At 38.7% G+C, this 20,211-nt stretch overlaps 2 protein-coding genes across 2 annotated transcripts in view; both read left to right on the top strand.

The window, feature by feature from the left end:
• LOC133981671 (cytosolic 5'-nucleotidase 1B) overlaps window positions 1–20,211 on the top strand; it is a 114,393-nt gene that overhangs the window by 49,999 nt on the left and 44,183 nt on the right. The window lies entirely within an intron of this gene.
• Window positions 833–14,925, top strand: LOC133981808 (NACHT, LRR and PYD domains-containing protein 3-like). The gene is made up of 8 exons (XM_062420662.1): window positions 833–895; window positions 3,953–4,178; window positions 4,305–4,570; window positions 4,664–6,207; window positions 8,534–8,710; window positions 9,342–9,515; window positions 13,503–13,676; window positions 14,718–14,925. Exons 1-8 carry the CDS (start codon window positions 833–835, stop codon window positions 14,734–14,736), a joined length of 2,643 nt encoding a protein of 880 aa, XP_062276646.1. The 3' UTR covers window positions 14,737–14,925.

Genomic DNA, 20,211 nt, shown 5'->3' on the forward strand with positions numbered 1-20,211 from the left:
GGTTAGGATGGTAATTTCTTTAAGAATTTAATTTGATGAATGTAGAATTTGGCTAAAATAATGACAAGCAAATTTACAGTGTTGGGAAAAGGTAGTTACATAATTTAATTACAAAGTAAATGTAACTGTAATCCACTACAGTTACTGAGAAACAATGTGTAATTAAATGAGTTACTGATGAAAATGTTGATGAGTAAAAAGAGTTTGAGATCTCAACATTTTCTGTAAAAAGCTTTAAAGGCTTTATGTTGAATAATATTCATTTTGTTGCTTTGCATGTTTTTGATCCTTTTGACATTTAGTAAAGCTGTTTGATGCTTTTGATTGGTTCTCTTGTTTGAATTTGCAGCGCTCCCAGTCTGACAATTAAATCTATCTAAACGCTAAACAACCAAATAAGCCCCATGCCAGACTTCTGACTTTATTCATCAAATATCTTTATTTTATATTCCAACATCTACATGAACTAATACATTTTCAAATGAGACATAAATGTTGCTTTATAAGAAATGATCTCCCTTATAAATCACGTCAGTATCCATGAAAAACAGCTGGACTTTTTTGGTGCTTAATGGGAACATTTACCCTAACAGCTGAAAACATTGGTTAGAACATTAGAAAAGTCATCAAAAAGTCATCAAATGTAATAAGTTACATTATTTGATTTTTATTGATTTCCAATTAGATTTTTAGGGGTTCCCAGCAACAGGAGGGACTTCTCCTAGGTGCAGTTCTGTGCTTCACTCCCTTGCCTGATCCACTGCTGGGATGTAATTAGGCTGGCCCTGTTTGCTTTCAAGCTGCTGGTCTGTAGTTTGCACAGGACCTGGTAATGCCGCCATCTGTACCGGCCCTGTGTCTGTGCTGCCTTGCAACCAGAGAGGATGTGCCTCAGGTTTGGGTTTGAGGAGTTGCAAAGTTGGCAGGTTTCTTCTGAGCCATACCAGATGTGCAGGTTCCAGGTGCTGGAGAGTGTGTCATAGGTAGCCCTGATCAGGAAGCTCAGCCTTGCCTCAACATGTCAGCCCAAGTAATGAGTCCTAATAAAGTCCTTATGGTCACGGCCTCACACGTGGGCCAGCTCAATTGCCGCTAGCCTTGATTTTGCACCCTTCCATATTGTCTGTTTTTATGATTCCAATTCTTACTGTTAAATGTTTGTTTTTATGCAAAGCACATTGGGTTGCTCCTGTGTATGAAATGTACTATATATAAATAAAGCTGCCTTCCCTTCTATCTTGACAACCTCTGAGATGACGAGATCTTTCCTCTCCTTCTTGCCGACTTTGGTGCATCCTGTGCCGACTCTGCCGGGTTGTGTGAAACCAACAATCTCCTGGTGTTTTAGCAGATTTACGGCCTTGTCTACTGTTTGGGTTGCGTTGGCTCAAATTCAGGCCTCACCTTGGAATGGCATTGAGGAAGACCAAGCCATTTTCAGATGAAGTTGATGGCCTTTGCTTCCAATTTCAGGGCTCTTGTCAAGGTGATGTCAAACTGTTCCAGGGGCCACATCAGGCATTGCCACATTGTCACATACACACTGAATAAAAACATGTACAGATTCTACATCATTATTACAAAATGAGCATTTGTCGTTTATATTAGAAATAAATGTGCAAATAATAGAGATTAATAAAAGTTCTTTGATTTTGTTAGATGACAAACATTTGTACCATGAAGAGCCTGATTGATCCATTAATATATAACAGGATTTATTATATATCTGAGGTTCGGATAAAATCGAGGCACGATAGCTTAATATTAATGATTGACAAACTTCAGACTTCAAGACACAGAAACACACACACACACACACACACACACACACACACACACACACACACACACACACACACACACACACACACACACACACACACACACACACACGTGACTTCCACTAAAGAAAAAGGAACAAACAGACAGGAAGTGAAAGTGTTCAGTCAGACGCCATTTCACAGTCATCAGAGCAGAAGGAGGAAAACAGCCAGTCTGAGGCAGGTGAGTGTTAATATCAGGACTGTAAATAATGATTACTGTCATTATTGATCAATCTGATGATCAGTTTTCAGGTGAATCATTTAGTTGATGAACAGAGTTTGAGGTGTTCAGAAGTAGTTTCCTGTTGTTCTTTTCCTGGTTTCTGCGTCCTCACAGCGATGTAACGTGTTATGGGGCTGATTGTTAAATGTTGGTTACAGTTTTATAGCTGATATAGTTTCAATATTTACATCATTGTTCTTTCATTTCAGACAGAAATTCATGTAAAATAACATGTTGTATATAATTGTAAAAAAAAATGTGTATACTTGAAAAAATAAATTTAAATGTTATATCAGTGGCCAAGTGTGGATTTAACATTTAGATTTAGATTTAACATTTTTTGATAGACCATAACGTGACTCACTGCTGCTTCTAAATAGAGAGAAGTCACAGTTAAGAAGCACACACATGTTTATCTGAAGTCTGTTTGTTGGATTTAAACCAGAGTCAAAGTTTCTCTTTGTGATGACTAGAAAACACACATGGTTGTAGTTAAAGTCATGTAAACTAATAAGAAGCTACTAAGTTGAGAGGCAGGACTGGGTTTATTATACTGTGTATGTGTGTGTGTCTCCAGTGTTACTGGTTTACCTCTCAGACTCCAGAAGATGAAGAAAGAGGAGGAAGAGGAGGAAGAGGAGGACGGAGCAGAGTCTGTAATATCCAGCTGTCTGTCTATGAAGAGTGACCGGTCTAAAGACATACCTCTAGTCTTCAGTAATGAACCTGGACCCTCAGACACAAAGTAAGAGACTGTTTCTACTGTAAACTGAGCTGAAGATGATTCAGTGAGATGATTCATTAAGGTTGTAGTTTAGATATGAAGGAAACACAGTGGAAAGAAATAATGAAGTAGCTTCCATTCAGCTGTAATCTACAACAGATCTTCATGTTCATGTTAACCAGAGACAGAGACAGGGCTGGTATTGCTGTTTGATTTTCCAGTCAATCAATGTAAAGTAGCAGCAGGTAACCCAGGGTGATATTTACTAAGGATTTACTAACAAGTCAAACTGTGTCTGTCCTTATTTACTAAAGGACTGCAGCAGCAGGTCCAATGTTTGGTCTCATGTAATACAGACTGTGTCTTAACGTGTTCCTGTTCAAAGACACTAAATATGGGAGGAGTTGGTGTAAATGTATAGAAACAGCCTGCTGCAGCTGATTTATCACTGCAGACTGACCACTGCAGCAGAGGAAACTGAGTCTGACATTTAACGTTTGGGAAAAGTCAAATGTGTCAAACTGTTGTATCACACTCACACAGAGGGAGAGAGACTATAGCAGAAACAGAGAGAGAGAAACACTAATGAAAAGATGCATTATGAAGATATTTAGCAGAGCTCTCTGTTCAGCAGCACAACACAAAAGAGCAGCAGTCTGTTATTTTTCACTAGTGGACTTTTCTGTTTGGCTCAGTTTCCTCCTGCTTATTGTTCCTGACTTTTAATGTCTCAGAGTAGCTTAAAGGAGCCTGTGGAGTTTTCTTGTTAACAGACTAAAGTCATGTTCACATTGACTTACTTACCAAAACACATTGTGTGTCTCCTTGTGGTCAAACTAATGTGTTGAATCCACTTCCCTCCTCATCAAACATCTATTTTAAATCCTGCATTGTTTACATGTTTACTAGCTTGCAGTCTTCTTCTTCTCTGCCTTTGCTGGCACATTGTTGTCTCTGTCTAATTCATTTTAAACTCTTGTGATTGTAGTATTTATTATTTTAGTTCAAACTGAATGTGTTGAATCTCAGAGGCTGAAGAACAGAAACTGTGTAAGTGTGTAAATACTGACAGTCTGGACTGTTTATGTGGGAAAGAGCTGCATGCAGCTTGTGAGCTGTCGGTTGGCCTCCACTAATGTCATGTGACATAAAGAATGTGTTCATGTCCACAGAGAGAGGAAGAGGAGGGCTGTTTCTGTGGAGGAGCAGCTGTCCTGCTGTTCTTTGTGTCAGGACGTCCTGAAGGATCCAGTCTCTACCAGCTGTGGATACTGGTTCTGCAGACAGTGCATCATCTCATACTGGGACCAGTCTGCTTCATCAGGAGACTCCTCCTGTCCCCAGTGTGGAAAAAGATCCAGAACCAGACCTGGACTGCAGACAGACAGTCAGACCAGCACTGTACAAAGTAAGACTGAAGATCTGTCTGCTGATGTCATCATCTCTGAAAACAGGAATCTACCTCCTCTATCCTGCTGAACATTAACAGTCACACTGATTTCTGTTTCATTCTACCTTTGTTCTTCTCTTTCAGTAGAAAGTGGTCTGCAGGAGGTTTTAGATGAACATCAGATCAGTCTGAGCAGCACATGTGAATGTGTGACTCAAGGAACTGATGAACCAGGAACTAAAACCTTCCTCATCAGCATCTTCACTGAGGTCCACATCACAGAGGGACAGAGTGAAGAGGTTAATACCCAACATGAGGTGAGGCAGCTTGAAACAGCTTCCAAGATGAAGACCCTCCATGATGCTCCAATCAAGTGTCAGGACATCTTTAAAGTCTTACCTGACCAACAGGTAACTGAAGAGGTTAATACCCAACATGAGGTGAGGCAGCTTGAAACAGCTTCCAAGATGAAGACCCTCCATGACGCTCCAACCAAGGATCAGTACATCTGTGAAGTCTTACACAGAGTCAGAGTGGTTCTGATGAACGGCGTCGCTGGCGTTGGAAAAACCTTCTCAGTGCAGAAGTTCACTCTGGACTGGGCACAGCGCTCCAACAACCAAGATATCAGTCTGCTGATTCTGTTCTCGTTCAGGTCGCTGAACTTGATCAAAAATGAGCAGTACAGTCTGCTCATGCTGATCCATGTTTTCTATCCAACATTACAGAAGCTCACAGCAGAGAAGCTCGCTGTCTGTAAAGTTCTGTTCATCTTTGACGGCCTGGATGAAAGCAGACTTTCACTGGATTTCAACAACAGTGAGGTCGTGTCTAATGTCACACAGAAGTCATCAGTCAGCGTGCTGTTGACAAACCTCATCAAGGGGAAGCTGCTTCCCTCGGCTCTCGTCTGGATAACTTCCCGACCTGCAGCAGCCAATCAGATCCCTCCTTCATGTGTGGACAGGGTAACAGAAGTACGAGGCTTCACTGACGCCCAGAAGGAGGAGTACTTCAGGAGGAGATTCAGTGATGAAGAGCAGTCCAGCACAATCATCTCACACATCAAGACATCCAGGAGCCTCCACATCATGTGTCACATCCCAGTCTTCTGCTGGATCACTGCTACAGTTCTGGACCACATGTTGACTACAGACCAGAGAGGAGAGCTGCCCAAGACCCTGACTGACATGTACTCACACTTCCTGCTGGTTCAGACAAAGAAGAAGAAGAACAAGTATGATGAGGGACATGAGACGAGTCCACAGGAGCTGACGGAGGCTGATAGGAACCTTCTTCTGAAGCTGGGGAGGCTGGCGTTTGAACAACTGAAGAAAGGAAACATCATGTTCTACCAAGAAGACCTGGAGCAGTGTGGTCTTGATGTCACAGAGGCCTCGGTGTTATCAGGAGTTTGTACACAGATCTTCAAAAGAGAGAGTGTGATCTTCCAGAAAACAGTCTACAGCTTTGTTCATCTGAGCGTTCAGGAGTTTCTGGCTGCAGTCTACATGTACCACTGTTACACCAGCGGGAAGACAAAGGTACTGAAGGACTTCCTGGGAGAAAAACACAGTTACTCATCTCTGGATGACTTCCTGATGAAAGCCATGGTGAGATCGCTTAAAAGTAAAAATGGCCACCTGGACCTGTTTGTCCGCTTCCTTCATGGCCTCTCTCTGGAGTCCAACCAGAGTCTCTTAGGAGGCCTGCTGGGTCAGACAGACAACAGTCCCAGAACCATCCAGAGAGTCATCAACAACCTGAAGGAGAAGAAAATTGAATTTAACTCTCCTGACAGAAGCATCATCATCTTCAACTGTCTGATGGAGATGAACGACCACTCAGTACATCAGGAGATCCAAGAGTTCCTGAAGTCAGAGAACAGATCAGAGAAGAAACTCTCTGTGATCCACTGCTCAGCTCTGGCCTACATGCTGCAGATGTCAGAGGAGGTTCTGGAGGAGTTGAACCTGGAGAAGTACAAAACATCACAGGAGGGACGACGGAGACTGATCCCAGCTGTGAGGAACTGCAGAAAGGCTGTGTAAGTCCAGATGTGATTATCAACATTATAAAGCTGCTTTCTCATCTGAAGCATCAGTATTACAGTAAAGATTCACACATATAGGAGGGGGTTCTAATGTCGTTTGAGGAAATTTATCAGATACATAACATTCCAAAGAAACATTTCCTTAAATATCTGCACCTTTAAAGGAAATTATCAATAATAAATGCAATAAAGGTTGGATTTCACTAATGTAAAATTGGATTGTATCTGGATCAACATTCAAACTCAATGCATGGAGGGCAGAGTTAAAATTGGATATCTCTAATGATGACTGGAGCAGAACCTGTAAAGAGGCACAAACACAAACATAAACATCTAACACTAATTTAAAGTTACTACAATAGAACTGGTTTATGCGGACCTACATAACCCCCGCCAAGCTGCATAGATATATAGATATACTTTCTATCTATCTATCTATCTATCTATCTATCTATCTATCTATCTATCTATCTATCTATCTATCTATCTATCTATCTATCTATCTATCTATCTATCTATCTATCTATCTATCTATCTATCTATCTATCTATCTATGTGGTTTGACATAAACAAGTTATCACTGAACTTGAACAAAACTAAAATAATGATATTTGGCAATTGCAGAATGAATTCACAAGCTAAGATACAGATTGATGGGGTTATTATTGAAAGAGTACATTTCTTGGGGTTATAATAGAAGAAACACTCAGCTGGAAACCACATATAAAACATATACATTCTAAAGTTTCAAGAAGCATTGCAGTATTAAATAAAGCAAAGCAGTTCCTAGATAATAAATCACTCCACATTCTCTACAGTTCATTAGTCTCTCCTTATTTAAGTTACTGTACATTACAGCCATTATTTATTCTACAGAAGAGAGCAATTCGAATAATTCACAACGCTGGTTTTCAGGATCATACAAACACACTATTCTTACAGTCGAATATACTAAAACTTGCAGACCAGGTAGAATTACAAACTGTACAAATTATGTTTTGGGCAAAAAAAATCAACTACCAGGAAATATTCAAAGATTGTTTACTGAAAGAGATGGTTGCTATAACTTAAGGGGATTGTTTAAATTCAACTGTGTTAGGGTGCGTACGACGAGGAGAAGTTTTTGTATTTCTGTCTGTGGGGTGAGATTATGGAACAGTCTGAATCTAAAGCTCAAGGAATGTCCAAACAAAATACAGTTTAAAAAGAGGTATAAAGAAATGATTTTTAGTACAGGGATGGAGGGGTTTAACTGACTTAGGTGCATGTTGTTGTATGTGTGGGTATATATGGGGATGTGTATATATGAATATATGTATGTATGTATGTATGTATGTATATGTATATTGCTATTTTTGATGGAAAAATGTAGCAATGATTTATATATTGATAACAGTAAATATAGATGTATATATTGATATTACATATAATATATATTAGTAAGAAATTGTATGATATGAATTAGTAATTGAATTAGGAGCTAGCAAGCATTGATTTAAGAAGTAGGGGTGGGATTCAATAAGTTTTGACTTCTTCCCTTTCGGATGTGGTAACTCACAAAGCAAATGTGTCTAATTTTCACCATCAGTCAAATGTTGAAGGGATAATTCATTCCCTATCTATTCACCACTATGCAGTCTTGTTTGTTGGGGTTGGTCTCAATAACCCCCCCCCCCTAACGTAAGTGGTTCGTTCTGGAACCCGTTTTGCTGGCAGAGAGCCGGTTCTTTGTCTGTCGAAACAGGAAAACCGGTTCCAAATTAAGCACTGGCCCAGAACCAGCACTGGAACTGCTTTGGTGGAAAAGGGAGAAGGCATTGTGATGACGTCAGCGTGTGTGTATGCGACAGTGAGTATGTGTGCGCGGCTGAAGTGGGAGAGACAAGTTTGGAGTAGTGGTTAGCAGACAAGACAGTAAATGTTACCGGAAGAAGTGTTCGGCTTATGTTTTCATAAATAAATACACAGCATCATACAGTCATTGAACCTGAAGAGAGCAGTAATTTCTTCAGCCCTGGAAGATATGTTCCTTAACTACAGTTGGGGAACCAGATAGGAAAGTTCAACACTATACTATACTATAATATAATATAATATAATATAATATAATATAATATAATATAATATAACATAACTTAACATGACATACTATAATTATTATATTATATACTATACTATAATATAATATCCTATAATATAATGTAACATAATAAAAGAGAGAACTGAGCTAGTCGTCACATCTCAGTTTGTTTAGTGATCAAAATGCCTAAAATCTATATTTAATATTAAAGTGTGTATTATATATTATCTGTCATCACAGACTTGTTGGCTGTAGACTCTCAGAGACTCACTGTGAAGTTGTGGCCTCAGCTCTGAAGTCCAACCCCTCCCATCTCACAGACCTGGACCTGAGCTGGAACAAGCGGCTGCAGGATTCAGGAGTGAAGCGTCTGTCTGCTGGACTGGAGAGTCCAAACTGTAGACTGGAGACTCTGAGGTCAGTTCACTGACTGTCTGTTACTATTGTTGATCTTAATGTTTAACAGCTGAAACTAATTTATGTTCATACATAACTTACATCCATGAAGTTCATTTTATTTCCATATTTTCATTGTGTTACTGAACAAAGTTTAGTGTGTAGTTATAAAAGATGATTCTTAAAGAAAGTGTAGAAAATGTTCACTGTTAGTTGTTAAATGAATGTTTGTAATTGTTGGTAAAGAGTCACATCTGTATACAGAAGATCCTCTCAACTCATATCTGTTTGAAACTCATCAAGTTTACTTGATGAAGGAGAAATATTTCTTTATTATATTCTTTAATGTGTTTTAATGAATAATGTCTGATCATTGATATTGATCCTTCAGAACACACACACACACACACACACACACACACACACACACACTATATACACACACTATACACCCACACACACACACACACACACACACACACACACACACACACACACACACACACATACACATATACACATCTACACACACACACAGACACACACACACACACACACACACACACACACACACACACACACACACATTTAACACCTGAACACATCTGATTGGATTATAAATGGATTTTAATCTCTTTTATTCTTTATTCAGATTGTGGGGCTGCAGTTTGTCAGAGATCAGCTGTGCTTCTCTGGCCTCAGCTCTGAAGTCCAACTCCTCCCATCTCAAAGAGCTGGATGTGGGCTTCAACGTGCTGCAGGATTCAGGAGTGAAGCGTCTGTCTGCTGGACTGGAGAGTCCAAACTGTAGACTGGAGGCTCTGAGGTCAGACACCATTTCTTACTTCTGTGCTGAGATTAATATGATGTGACAGTTGTGGTGACACTAAACTGCAGACATAAAGTAGATATTATGCTGATCCACTCTGAGTATCTTAATGGGAAAGTCTCATTCTTATTTTAATGATCAATAATCAATATTTGAAATCCAGAGATCAATCTTTGTATTTGTACCTTTGTTCAGTGAACATGTGAACATGTGCACTGTGCTGTGTGTCTGCAGTGGTTACTTGTTGTAAATGGTTCAGTTAAAGCAGCATGATTTTAAGTTTAAAAATGATGATGGTAGCTGATATATTAGCTGCCTTGAGTCACAACAGTCCTGTAGAAGGATGGCAGAGTGAGAATGAAAGAGAAATCCACTCAGCTGGAATAAAATGAACTGGGAGCGAGGACAGATTCTGACTTCTGTCAAACAAACATGGAGTCACACGTTGGGTTAAGATGACGTCAACTTAGCCGATGTTAAAAGAAGTGGATTGATCATTGTTGGATGTGTCACAGACACACCTGAAGAAGCTGTTGGAAATATCTGAGTTAGATGATTCCCAAGTGTCATGTTTCCCACTTCATAGAAGAGTTCCAGTAAAGCATTGTTGATGGAGTACTGTATGAGGTGGATGCAGCTAGATATAAAGAGTGTAACAGAGTGGTTGACAGTCATAGAAAGATCAGGATGAGTGATGGAGAAAGGTGTGAAACACATCTGTTATGTTGCATTTTGAATCAGAAATCCTGCCTGACAAAGTATCGTTAAGATTATATCACTTATCCAGTAAAGACTTATGTTCCCAAACACATTCAGTGCAGACGCTGCTGGATATTTGCACACAGCTCGCTGGTGTGCACACATGATTTGGGGATATGTGGATAATGTGGAGATGAGACGTGCAGCAGCAGAAAGAGTGAAAAACAAAGCCAAGTGTAATGAATGTGGGGGAGTCATGAGGCAAGCAGACTGTCCACAGAGAAAGAAAGAGATGGAAGTCATGAGGATCAGGACCAAGAGAAGGCTGAGCCACGAGGAAGCAGCGAGGAATGAAAAGATTCAACAAGTGAAGGAGAACAAATCAGGTAGGAAGCATGATGAAGATTGTTTTTGGAAGGAGAAGATGAAGTTCTGAGCATTTGTGGCCGTGCTGATTAACTGAGCCGCTGAGGCAGAAATCTGAGAGAACAGAGAGAGTTGTTGATGCTGTCACAACGTTTTTGGATCTGGTGGAAATGACTGGAGAGGAAGTGCAGGAGCTGCTGAGACTGGCAAGTTCTATTTATATAGAATGATTTAGATTTGATAAGAGAACTGAGTCTGATTTTCAGTCCAGTAGAAGGCAGTAATGTAACATTTAGGATGCTAACCGCCTCTAAAAATCACCAAAGAAGAAGAATTTTATAAAAGGATCAATTCATAACAATATATGACTTGTGTTTGACTCACTGGATTACAATCATTTAACTGAAGATGAAGGTTTTATTTTCATTTTAAAGCCTTCAACAAACTTAATAAATGTAGTTAAACTACTTAACAAAGATACTAAATACTAATAAAGGAATTAAACAAGGTTGTCCTGTTTCTCCTTTGCTTTTTATCACAGCAGCACAAATTATCTCCATTCTTATAAAATATTCACATTTTTAAAAATGGACAGTTTTGGTCAAACAGCTTCAATCAGTCAGCTGACTGATGATATTCATGAAAAATAGAAACTAAATGACACAAATCATCTGAATGAAAATGAAAGCTTTAAAATGTGAATGAATAACTTCCATCTGATGACAGTTCATAATATTCCTGTTAAATCAACCATTAAATACCTCGGCATTCACATTACAAAGGAGAATAACTCTCTAGATTATCTCCATATTTGTAATAATGTAGATAAATGTAAATCTGATCTGAACTCGTGCTCACAAACAGACTTCTCTATTATTGGCTGAATGTTTCTAATAAACATTGAGTGTATTTAAAGATGAATTTATGATGTCACTTCCCAGATATGCAATAAAAGCTATAAACCAGGTTAACTTTCATTCTATAAAAGAAAATCACAGTATATTATAAAATGAATGATGATGAAGAGTATGAGGAAGGAGGGCTAAAAGCCTTTGACATTGAGTGTATTAATATTACTATTAAAACCAAATGAAAACAGTTCATGGTTTCATATCTGAGGAAACATTTGTATCAAACTAGGAGGCATTAACCTTCTTCTGAGATGTGATGATGAGCTAAAAAAGCTTCTATTAAATGATCCACATTTCATCAACAGGTATTACTATATTGGAAAATGATTTAAAGCATCATTTTAGTTCTAGAAACTTTAACTAGATTTCTGCTGTCTGTGGATCTGAAGGTATTGTTGACTGTTATGTACTGAGGTTTGAGGCCATTTAAAGCTTCATAAACCAGGAGGAGGACTTTGAAATCAATTCTTGTTTTGATGGGTAACCAGTGCATTAAAGGTGCATTACACCCATTTCTGATGTATTTAAATAATTTTGTTAAAGGAGTATTCACTCACTGTGATGTTTGATTTATTTCATTTTGGTTGTTAAAATGCATATATTCAATAAATAGTGATAATACAGTCCATCTACATGCTTTTAAAAGGTTAAATATATTTTAAAGATGTACATTTAAAGGAGAATAAGTTAAATTTAAAAGCTGTTTAAAATATAAATAGTGATTTGAGAAACTGTGTAAAAGATAAATAGTGCTTAAAGAAGAGAAATACATTTCATTTGTTTATCTAAAGATATTCTTAGTGGGACATTCAGCGACACTATTACTCTCAGGTAAAAACTGTTCTTGAACCTTTTTGTCCTGCAGAGGGCAGCAGCTCAAAGAGTTCATGTCTGGGGTCTGATGGGTCCCTCAGGATGTTTTGAGCTGTTATTAAGGCACCGTGCACTGTACAGGATTTGTGCATTTTTAACTAGTGTTTGTCTGCACAACATGAGTTAGTATAGATGGAGTCAGTGGTGGAGCTGCAGAGTTTAAGAGGTGAAGTCACTACGTCTTTATTGAAGTAGCAGCATGTCGTCATTCATATTAATGAGAGCTCTTTTTCACTGTCTGGATTTGACTGTTTTTAACCTACATCCTGTTGGCTTGAGCTGTTTGGAGTTTATATTTTATACACTTATACATTCAATCAATCAATCAATCAATCAATCAATCTTTATTTATAAAGCACATTTCAAACAAATAAAATACAGTTCAAAGTGTTTTATGACTAAATGTAGGATGTTAAAATGGATTTAGAGACTAATGAACACATAAACAATTAATAAAGTCAAAGATGTTAATTGAATGTTACAAGAATAAAATCAGCAGTTAAGATCATTTTATTTTTATATTTAAAGTGTTGAAACAATTAATATATAAATAAATACATTAATAAATTAAATATTGAATACATAATAATAATAATGATAAAAGTTTAAACAGTTCAATAATATCAAACAGTCACCATGGACACACACATAAGGGCTCTCCCTCCTTCCCAAACCACAAACACTACATCTGTTACAACAGTCATCTGTACAAACAATGAACCAGAAATAAATAATCAGGTCAAAATACTGATGATGAATACAAACAATAAAAATAACAAATAAAACTGAACTACGACACAAAATACATTAGTAAACTAGGAAAATTATAATAAAATAAATGATGATCAACTGTAAAATGTTGATAAAATAAAATAGAATAAAATGAATAATGATAATAAATAGAATAAATATAAATAATAAAAGCATAAAATGATAAACAGGACATAAAGCCAGGCTAAATAGATGGTTTTTAGTTGATGTTTAAACATCTTTCTATTTTCAGCTCCTCTCAGATCCTCTGAAGGCTGTTCAGCAGCTTCTAAACCTTCTTCACATCTCAACAGATTATGAAACACTGAATGATTTCAAACAGGAACTTTGTCTTCTAAACTCACATCTTTTATTCTTTATTCAGATTGATTGGCTGCAGTTTGTCAGAGATCAGCTGTGCTTTTCTGGCCTCAGCTCTGAAGTCCAACTCCTCCCATCTCAGAGAGCTGGATCTGAGATTCAACAGCCTGAAGGAATCAGACATGAAGCAGCTGATTGATCTTCAGCAGAGTCCAGACTGCAGACTGGAGACTCTGAGGTCAGTAGAGAGTTGGAGTCAGTCTGTGCTGGTTTCAGCAGTTTAGTATTAAACACAGTCAGTATCAAAGCAAAGATCCAGTATTTCCTGGTGAAGCTCCAACCTTCTCAGTGCTGCTTTCCTCAGTGAAGCTGTGAGAGGAGAATGGTGACAGGCTTCAGGATTGGACAGAAAGACAGAGAGAGAGAGAACAGTCAGCCAATCAGATGAGCCAGAAGCTTGTTGCCATCATGTGTTTGAGTTGATGTGAAGACGACTGTTGTTGTTGTGTTGATGTCTGCAGGAAATAAAGCTGGATTACAGCTGACAGCCTTACAAGATGTATAGAGACAGTGGTCCTCATCATCAAACTGTCACACCATCAAATCTGATCTCAAAGTGTTTGTTCTCTCATTTCAACACTAAACTATTGATCAGTTCATCTTTGTCAGAGCTCTAAGATCAGTCTGACTGCAGCCTGCAAATCACTGGCTCTGATTTCACACAAGCATCATTACGTTTAGTAACCATGTGGTCTTTATACAGACCAGAACCTCTGCTGAAGTCCAGGAATCACAGCAGCTGTTTAGCTGAGAGCTCTGACTGATTGTCATGTGATGATTTAACAGCAGGAAACATCTTCAAATCCCACAGAGACTCTGTAGCTTTAAACTTTGATAAGAGTTGACATGTATCAGCAGTAAATCCATCAGTAAACTGATGAGTGAATGTCTCTGTTTCTGCAGTAATGATGTGTTCATGACTCTCAGCACTTTATTTCCTCTGTGGACTTGAGTGAAATCTGCAGAGGAAACACACTTGATAGTAAAAGTGTGTGCAGGTGTGTGAGCTTGGAGCTCAGTGTGTTCACTCCAACACGTTAACATGAGAGCTGAAAGGAAGCAAGCTACGCTGCACAGCTGTTCCACTTCTGGTCTGAACAGGACTGAAGTCCCTGCTGCTCTTTATACTGGATGTGCTGCATCACTGACTGACAGCTGATGAAGTGAGTCTCACTAAACACTCATTTATCTCCTCTGTTCTTTCTTCTTCTCTCATCAGATGGAAGCGGGATGATTGATCTCTGTCAGAGTGAGAGTGAACATCTAGGAGTGCTGAGAGAGGATCAGCTGGATCCTGATGATCCATCTGGAGTCTGGATCTGGATTTTGTCGTCTTCACTTAAGTCTCTTAACTGACTACAAACTGAACCGTTATCTCTGGATTTAGCTGAAGTCAGCACTTTACAGATGTGTTGTACATGAGCAGTTTGATGCAGATAAAGATAAAAACAGGTGTTATAAGTCAGACTGTGAGCCTGGGCTCATATTTATCAAGCGTCTCAGAATCACACTGAGAGTTAACTCCATTTCTATCATCACTTCACTGCTTACCTGTTTGTTTACCATTGATTTGAAACATTTGATTGATCACTTTTAAAGGCTCCACATTACATTTCAGAGAGTATCAGTGTGTAAATATTAAAGGTATCCAGCTTGATGTCAAGATGAATCATTTATATCTCATAACCATATTTAACAAATCATTTGCATCAGTCTGTAAGTAAACACTGCTCAGCCAATCAGGTGTCTTTAACAATAACTATATAACTTAAACTTGTAGGTGAGATCATGTGATCCAGCCCCATCCAATCACATCCTTTCCATCTTGTTTTCTACATTAGTGCAGCATCTTGCATGTATTGTACAACACTGCACACAGCAATAATGATGCAAACGGACACAACTTGATTAAAAACATGAAATGTATCTTTACTGTCCAACTCATCTCAAGCTGAACCTCCTGTTGACTTATGTGTCCTTACAGTAGGCTTGTAGGTCTCGAGACCACTTTTTCATGGTCTTCGTCTTGTCACGGCCCCGGCGGTCTTTGGTCTCGGTCTCTGGGCCTCTCAGTCTTGCCATGTCTCGGACCGGCAGAGCGGTCTCGAGGGGATTTGTAGCCTACATTATCCAGGCACGCTGCTGGCTATGGAAGCACAATGTTCAATAATGCAACATTATTATTTTTACGCGCCCTTCGAGTGCAACCAATGACATGCATCTTGTCACTCAAACGCTGTAATGTTTACAGGCTGTGTGTGCGCTGTCTCTCTCTCTCACTCTCGCTCTTTCTCAGTCATTCACACACACACACACACACACACACACACACACACACACACACACACACACACACACACACACACACACACACACACACACACACAGGTGTGTACACCCTCCCCTCTCTTTCTCACACATACTCAAACACACTGCCTCACACTGTAGACAATAATTTACAGGACACACAAATGTTCACATCAAGGTGACAGAATCTTGTGATCACCAGATCACAATTTGATGTACAGCTTTGAATGTATTCAAGTTTTTGTATATTATTTGTATTTTGCATTTGATTTAATGCATTTGTGTGTGTGGGGGCGCCCCTGCGTGTGTATCTATCTGTGTATTGTTTAATTACAGTATTGTACTTATGATGGCTTTGTTTGAATAAATAAATGGCATCATTGACCTTTGAATAATATCTGCATATCGTTGTGTTGAGTAAACATTAGGCCTAAGCCATTTCAGTGATGTTGATATTATACAGTGTAATTTGGCTACTACAATGGAAAATAATGCCATTTTAAGTTGATGATTGTGTATCTTTAATTTGATGTTACGTTTTCATCTACTAATTAAGTATAATTTAAAATCAGTTGCATATTTCCCAGTCATTAGACAGTTTTTGGAAGTGCAGGGTGGTGTTGAAAGGTTTTTTGTTTTGTTAGATGACTTTGGGACTAGTTAGTAGTCATGTCAGTCCTTAACAGTGCTCAAGAGCCAATCCTCTAATAGTGCAGTTGCCACACATATTTTAACTCACCCAATTGGCGAAAACATTTACAGTGAGTTCACACACAAGACATGCACTGTCTCTGTATTGTTGTGCCTGTAGTTGAAATAATACAATCTAATATTTATACTTAGCAGCTGAACCCAGTCTGGTGCTTATGTTCTACAACTCGTGCAAAATATGGTGTAACTTTTTTTTTTTTTTTTTTTGGTCTCGATCTCGGTCTTGGTAGTGTCTTGGTCTCGGTTTAGGTGGTCTTGACTACAAGTTTACCTTACAGCTCTTTGAAATCTATCTGTGCCATCAGCAATTTAAACACATCAATCATTCAATAAATAAAGCCACCATTAGTTTTTCTGTAACTTCACACTGAGTGGAGGGAAATGAAGTAGTGCTGATTATCAGCACAGATAAATATGGAGCCTGGTCTTTGCTGTCAGGGCTCTGGATCAACCTGTTTGATAAGTCTTTATCTTCCTTTAAATCACTTTTTTATCCACTGATCTACCACTTATTTAGTTTTATATGCTGAACATCTTACATTTGAATCTTCTGTGTGTTTTCTTGCTGTATGTTTGTTAGTTTTGTGTAAAGCGTTGTGTAACGTTGCTTTGAGAAGTTTTCTACTCGTCTGAAGGGAGGCTGGTGGGACGATGCTGATAATAAACAAAGACCTAATTCTAATAAACATGTGGAAATAAATGAACTGTCAGCATTTTTATCCTGTGTTGAGCTTCAGCTTCATGTTGAACATCTATTTTTATTGTAGTTCTTTTTCTGTCTTTGTGTATAAATGATTCATATATGATTGAATCTGTGTCATTAGTTTTGGATTTGTGTGGATCTGTTAGATGTTTTTGTTGAACCACTGGACCACCAGAGGTCTGTACTATGGAGGTAACTTCAGGGTTAACTCTGGGTTTTCCTTCTACGACACTGGTTCACTTCTTACCGGGGTAAATCACCATGGTAACTGGTAAATCACCATGGTAACTGATGCTGAACGGCTAACCTGCTCCGGAGCAGGTTATGTTCTGGATAAGAGATCAACGAGTATAAAAGCCTCCTGACCAATCAGCTCTCTTGGAGACAAAGAGTTTTTAGGGATAGATGCTATTTTTTAATTGACCAAAATATATATTTGTAAAATAATCCTTGAGGCACATGGGTGATATTATTCTGTATGTTATAGAGTTGGTTTGACATCATTGACTCAAATGGTTGAAGCGCATAATAGGGTTATATTTTGAATGTTGAATATTAAACTAAGTTAATGTCGCTATGAGGAAGAGCTCTGAGGAAGCGCTCTGCCTGAAACGTGATCAGAGTGCTGCTGTCCGTTTATATTGTCCCATGAATTAATATTATCTCACGAAATGACGCATCAACAGAGTCGCCAATGTTCTGCCAGCATTCCTCCCTGTTGCTGCGGCAACAGTGTTGCTCTTGGCCTGATGATGTTTGAATTCTTCATATTTATGAAGAATAATTTTCTGCTCCTCCATGGTGAGGTACGCTGCTCTGCAGAGTTTCTCCATGTTTGTGATTGGTCAGATGCTGCAAACACCTTTAACCCTTTATGTGAGCGCGCAGTGATCAAGAGGAAAACCCTGGGTTGAATTACCGAGTTGATAACCAGCTTCGTAGTACCGTTTATCAGGATTATGAATGTCTGGGTAAATCAATCCAGGTAACGGAGAGATATCCAGGGTTTGTTAATCCAGCTTCGTAGTTCAGGCCTCAGGATGCCATCTGAGCCTGACACAGAACAGCAGTTAGCACATGTTAAAGTAGTGCAGAAACCTTCACTGAACCAGCAGCCTGTAATTACCACTTATGACAGCAGATGGCGCTGTTGTTGCTCAGCAGAAGTTACACAGTCTTACTTTAACTACATCAAACTCATAATAGGCTGGACTAGGACCCGGATTAGACACTGACGCTCATGGACCCCCCATTAAAATCCACCTTCATTATACTGAGCTTCTAGTCAAGCTGACAGGTCAGATCACACAGTCTGTCAGGAATTGACAAAATATTATATTATATTGTAATTACTGTTTTAACTATTCTGTTATTACAGAGCATGTATCACCTACTGGGCAATAATCTGGAAATTCGGGAAGAATTCAGAGAAAACTTCTATCGTAGTTTCATTAAAGGGGTTCAAAAAAAGTCAGTTTACCAAAGTAACATAGTGTGTTTATGTGTAATGATTCCTCCTGTTCATACTGACCATTAGAAGATCCCTTCATCATGTTTACTGTAATGATTCCTCCTGTTCATACTGACCATTAGAAGATCCCTTCATCATGTTTACTGTAATGATTCCTCCTGTTCATACTGACCATTAGAAGATCCCTTCATCATGTTTACTGTAATGATTCCTCCTGTTCATACTGACCATTAGAAGATCCCTTCATCATGTTTACAATGGAAGTGATGGAGGACTAAACCCACAGTCCTCCTTCTGTGGAAACATGGATTTAAAAGTTGATCTGAAGCTAAACCTGATTCTGATCTTCACTGCTGAATCCTGCAGGTTCCTCAGTGATGTTCTACCTTCAGAGAGCCGACGAGTCTCTGCAGATAAAACTCACTGAAATGTCACGAGTCAAAGATTTAAAATGATCTCAGCGTCCAAATGAGTGAAATCTTCATCTTCTATGTTTGAACGTTACAGTGTTTTTAGTAGCAAAGTCTTTGTGTTACTATGGTTACACCACAGCTCAACAGGGAAACACTAAGAGGGAATCTGATGCTAAAAAGACTGTAAATGTGTCAGATATCACTTGATATGACTAACTCACACTGATGAAGCTCAATAGAAGCTGATCAGATACTTTAAATGATGCAGTCCTCCATCACTGAACACTGGAAGCACATTAGAAGGAGATCTTTTAATAGTCAGTATGAACAGGAGGGATGATGACAGAGAGGAAAACCTGACTGCTGGTTAAAAGACTGGAAACTGTCCTTTCACAGTTTGTCCAAAAATGATGAATTTAACAGTTTGTTTAAATCAAAGCTCTTCAGAGGTTTTCGTTCCTTTTCCATCGTTCCATTACAGATAATTATAAAGAACAATTTATGAGTTTAGCTATCAGCTGAGAACAGTTGTGACACAGCAAACAGAAGCACTAATCAAACCAATAAAAACATATCAGTGTGTCTTTGTGGATCAATACTGTGTATCGATGATGTCATGTGAGCAAACAGCCAGCAGCTCTGACCGGTGATTAGAGCTCATTAAGGAAATCAGATCGGATCATTTCATCAGGATTTCAGGAAGTGAACAAATCAACGGCACAGCTGAGGAACCTGAATCGGAGCTGCATCTGTTGACACGGTAAATAACCAGAGTCATAAAAGCAGAGTGAAGTCAGCCGCTGGGTCGATGCCGGCGGAGCTACAAAAGGAGGAGCAGGACCGAGTGGCAGCATCTGAGCGGATCATCCAGGTGAGTCAACAGCTTAGTCTATTTCTATTTCTATTGAATCTGTAAGAAGACGTGTTCAGACTTTACATCTCTCTACGTTCCTCTTAGTGTTTCAGTAATCTTTCATTTGAAGACATTTGGTGCCAATGATAAGAAAAAGCTCTTCTTCATTATTATCAGCTGTTTAAAAGATTCAAACTAAAACTTTAATGAGACATTGTTCAGTTATTACGCTACGGTGGCTTTTACTTCTATTTA

Source organism: Scomber scombrus, chromosome 6 (assembly GCF_963691925.1).
Source record: "Scomber scombrus chromosome 6, fScoSco1.1, whole genome shotgun sequence".
NCBI classification, from domain to species: domain Eukaryota; kingdom Metazoa; phylum Chordata; class Actinopteri; order Scombriformes; family Scombridae; genus Scomber; species Scomber scombrus.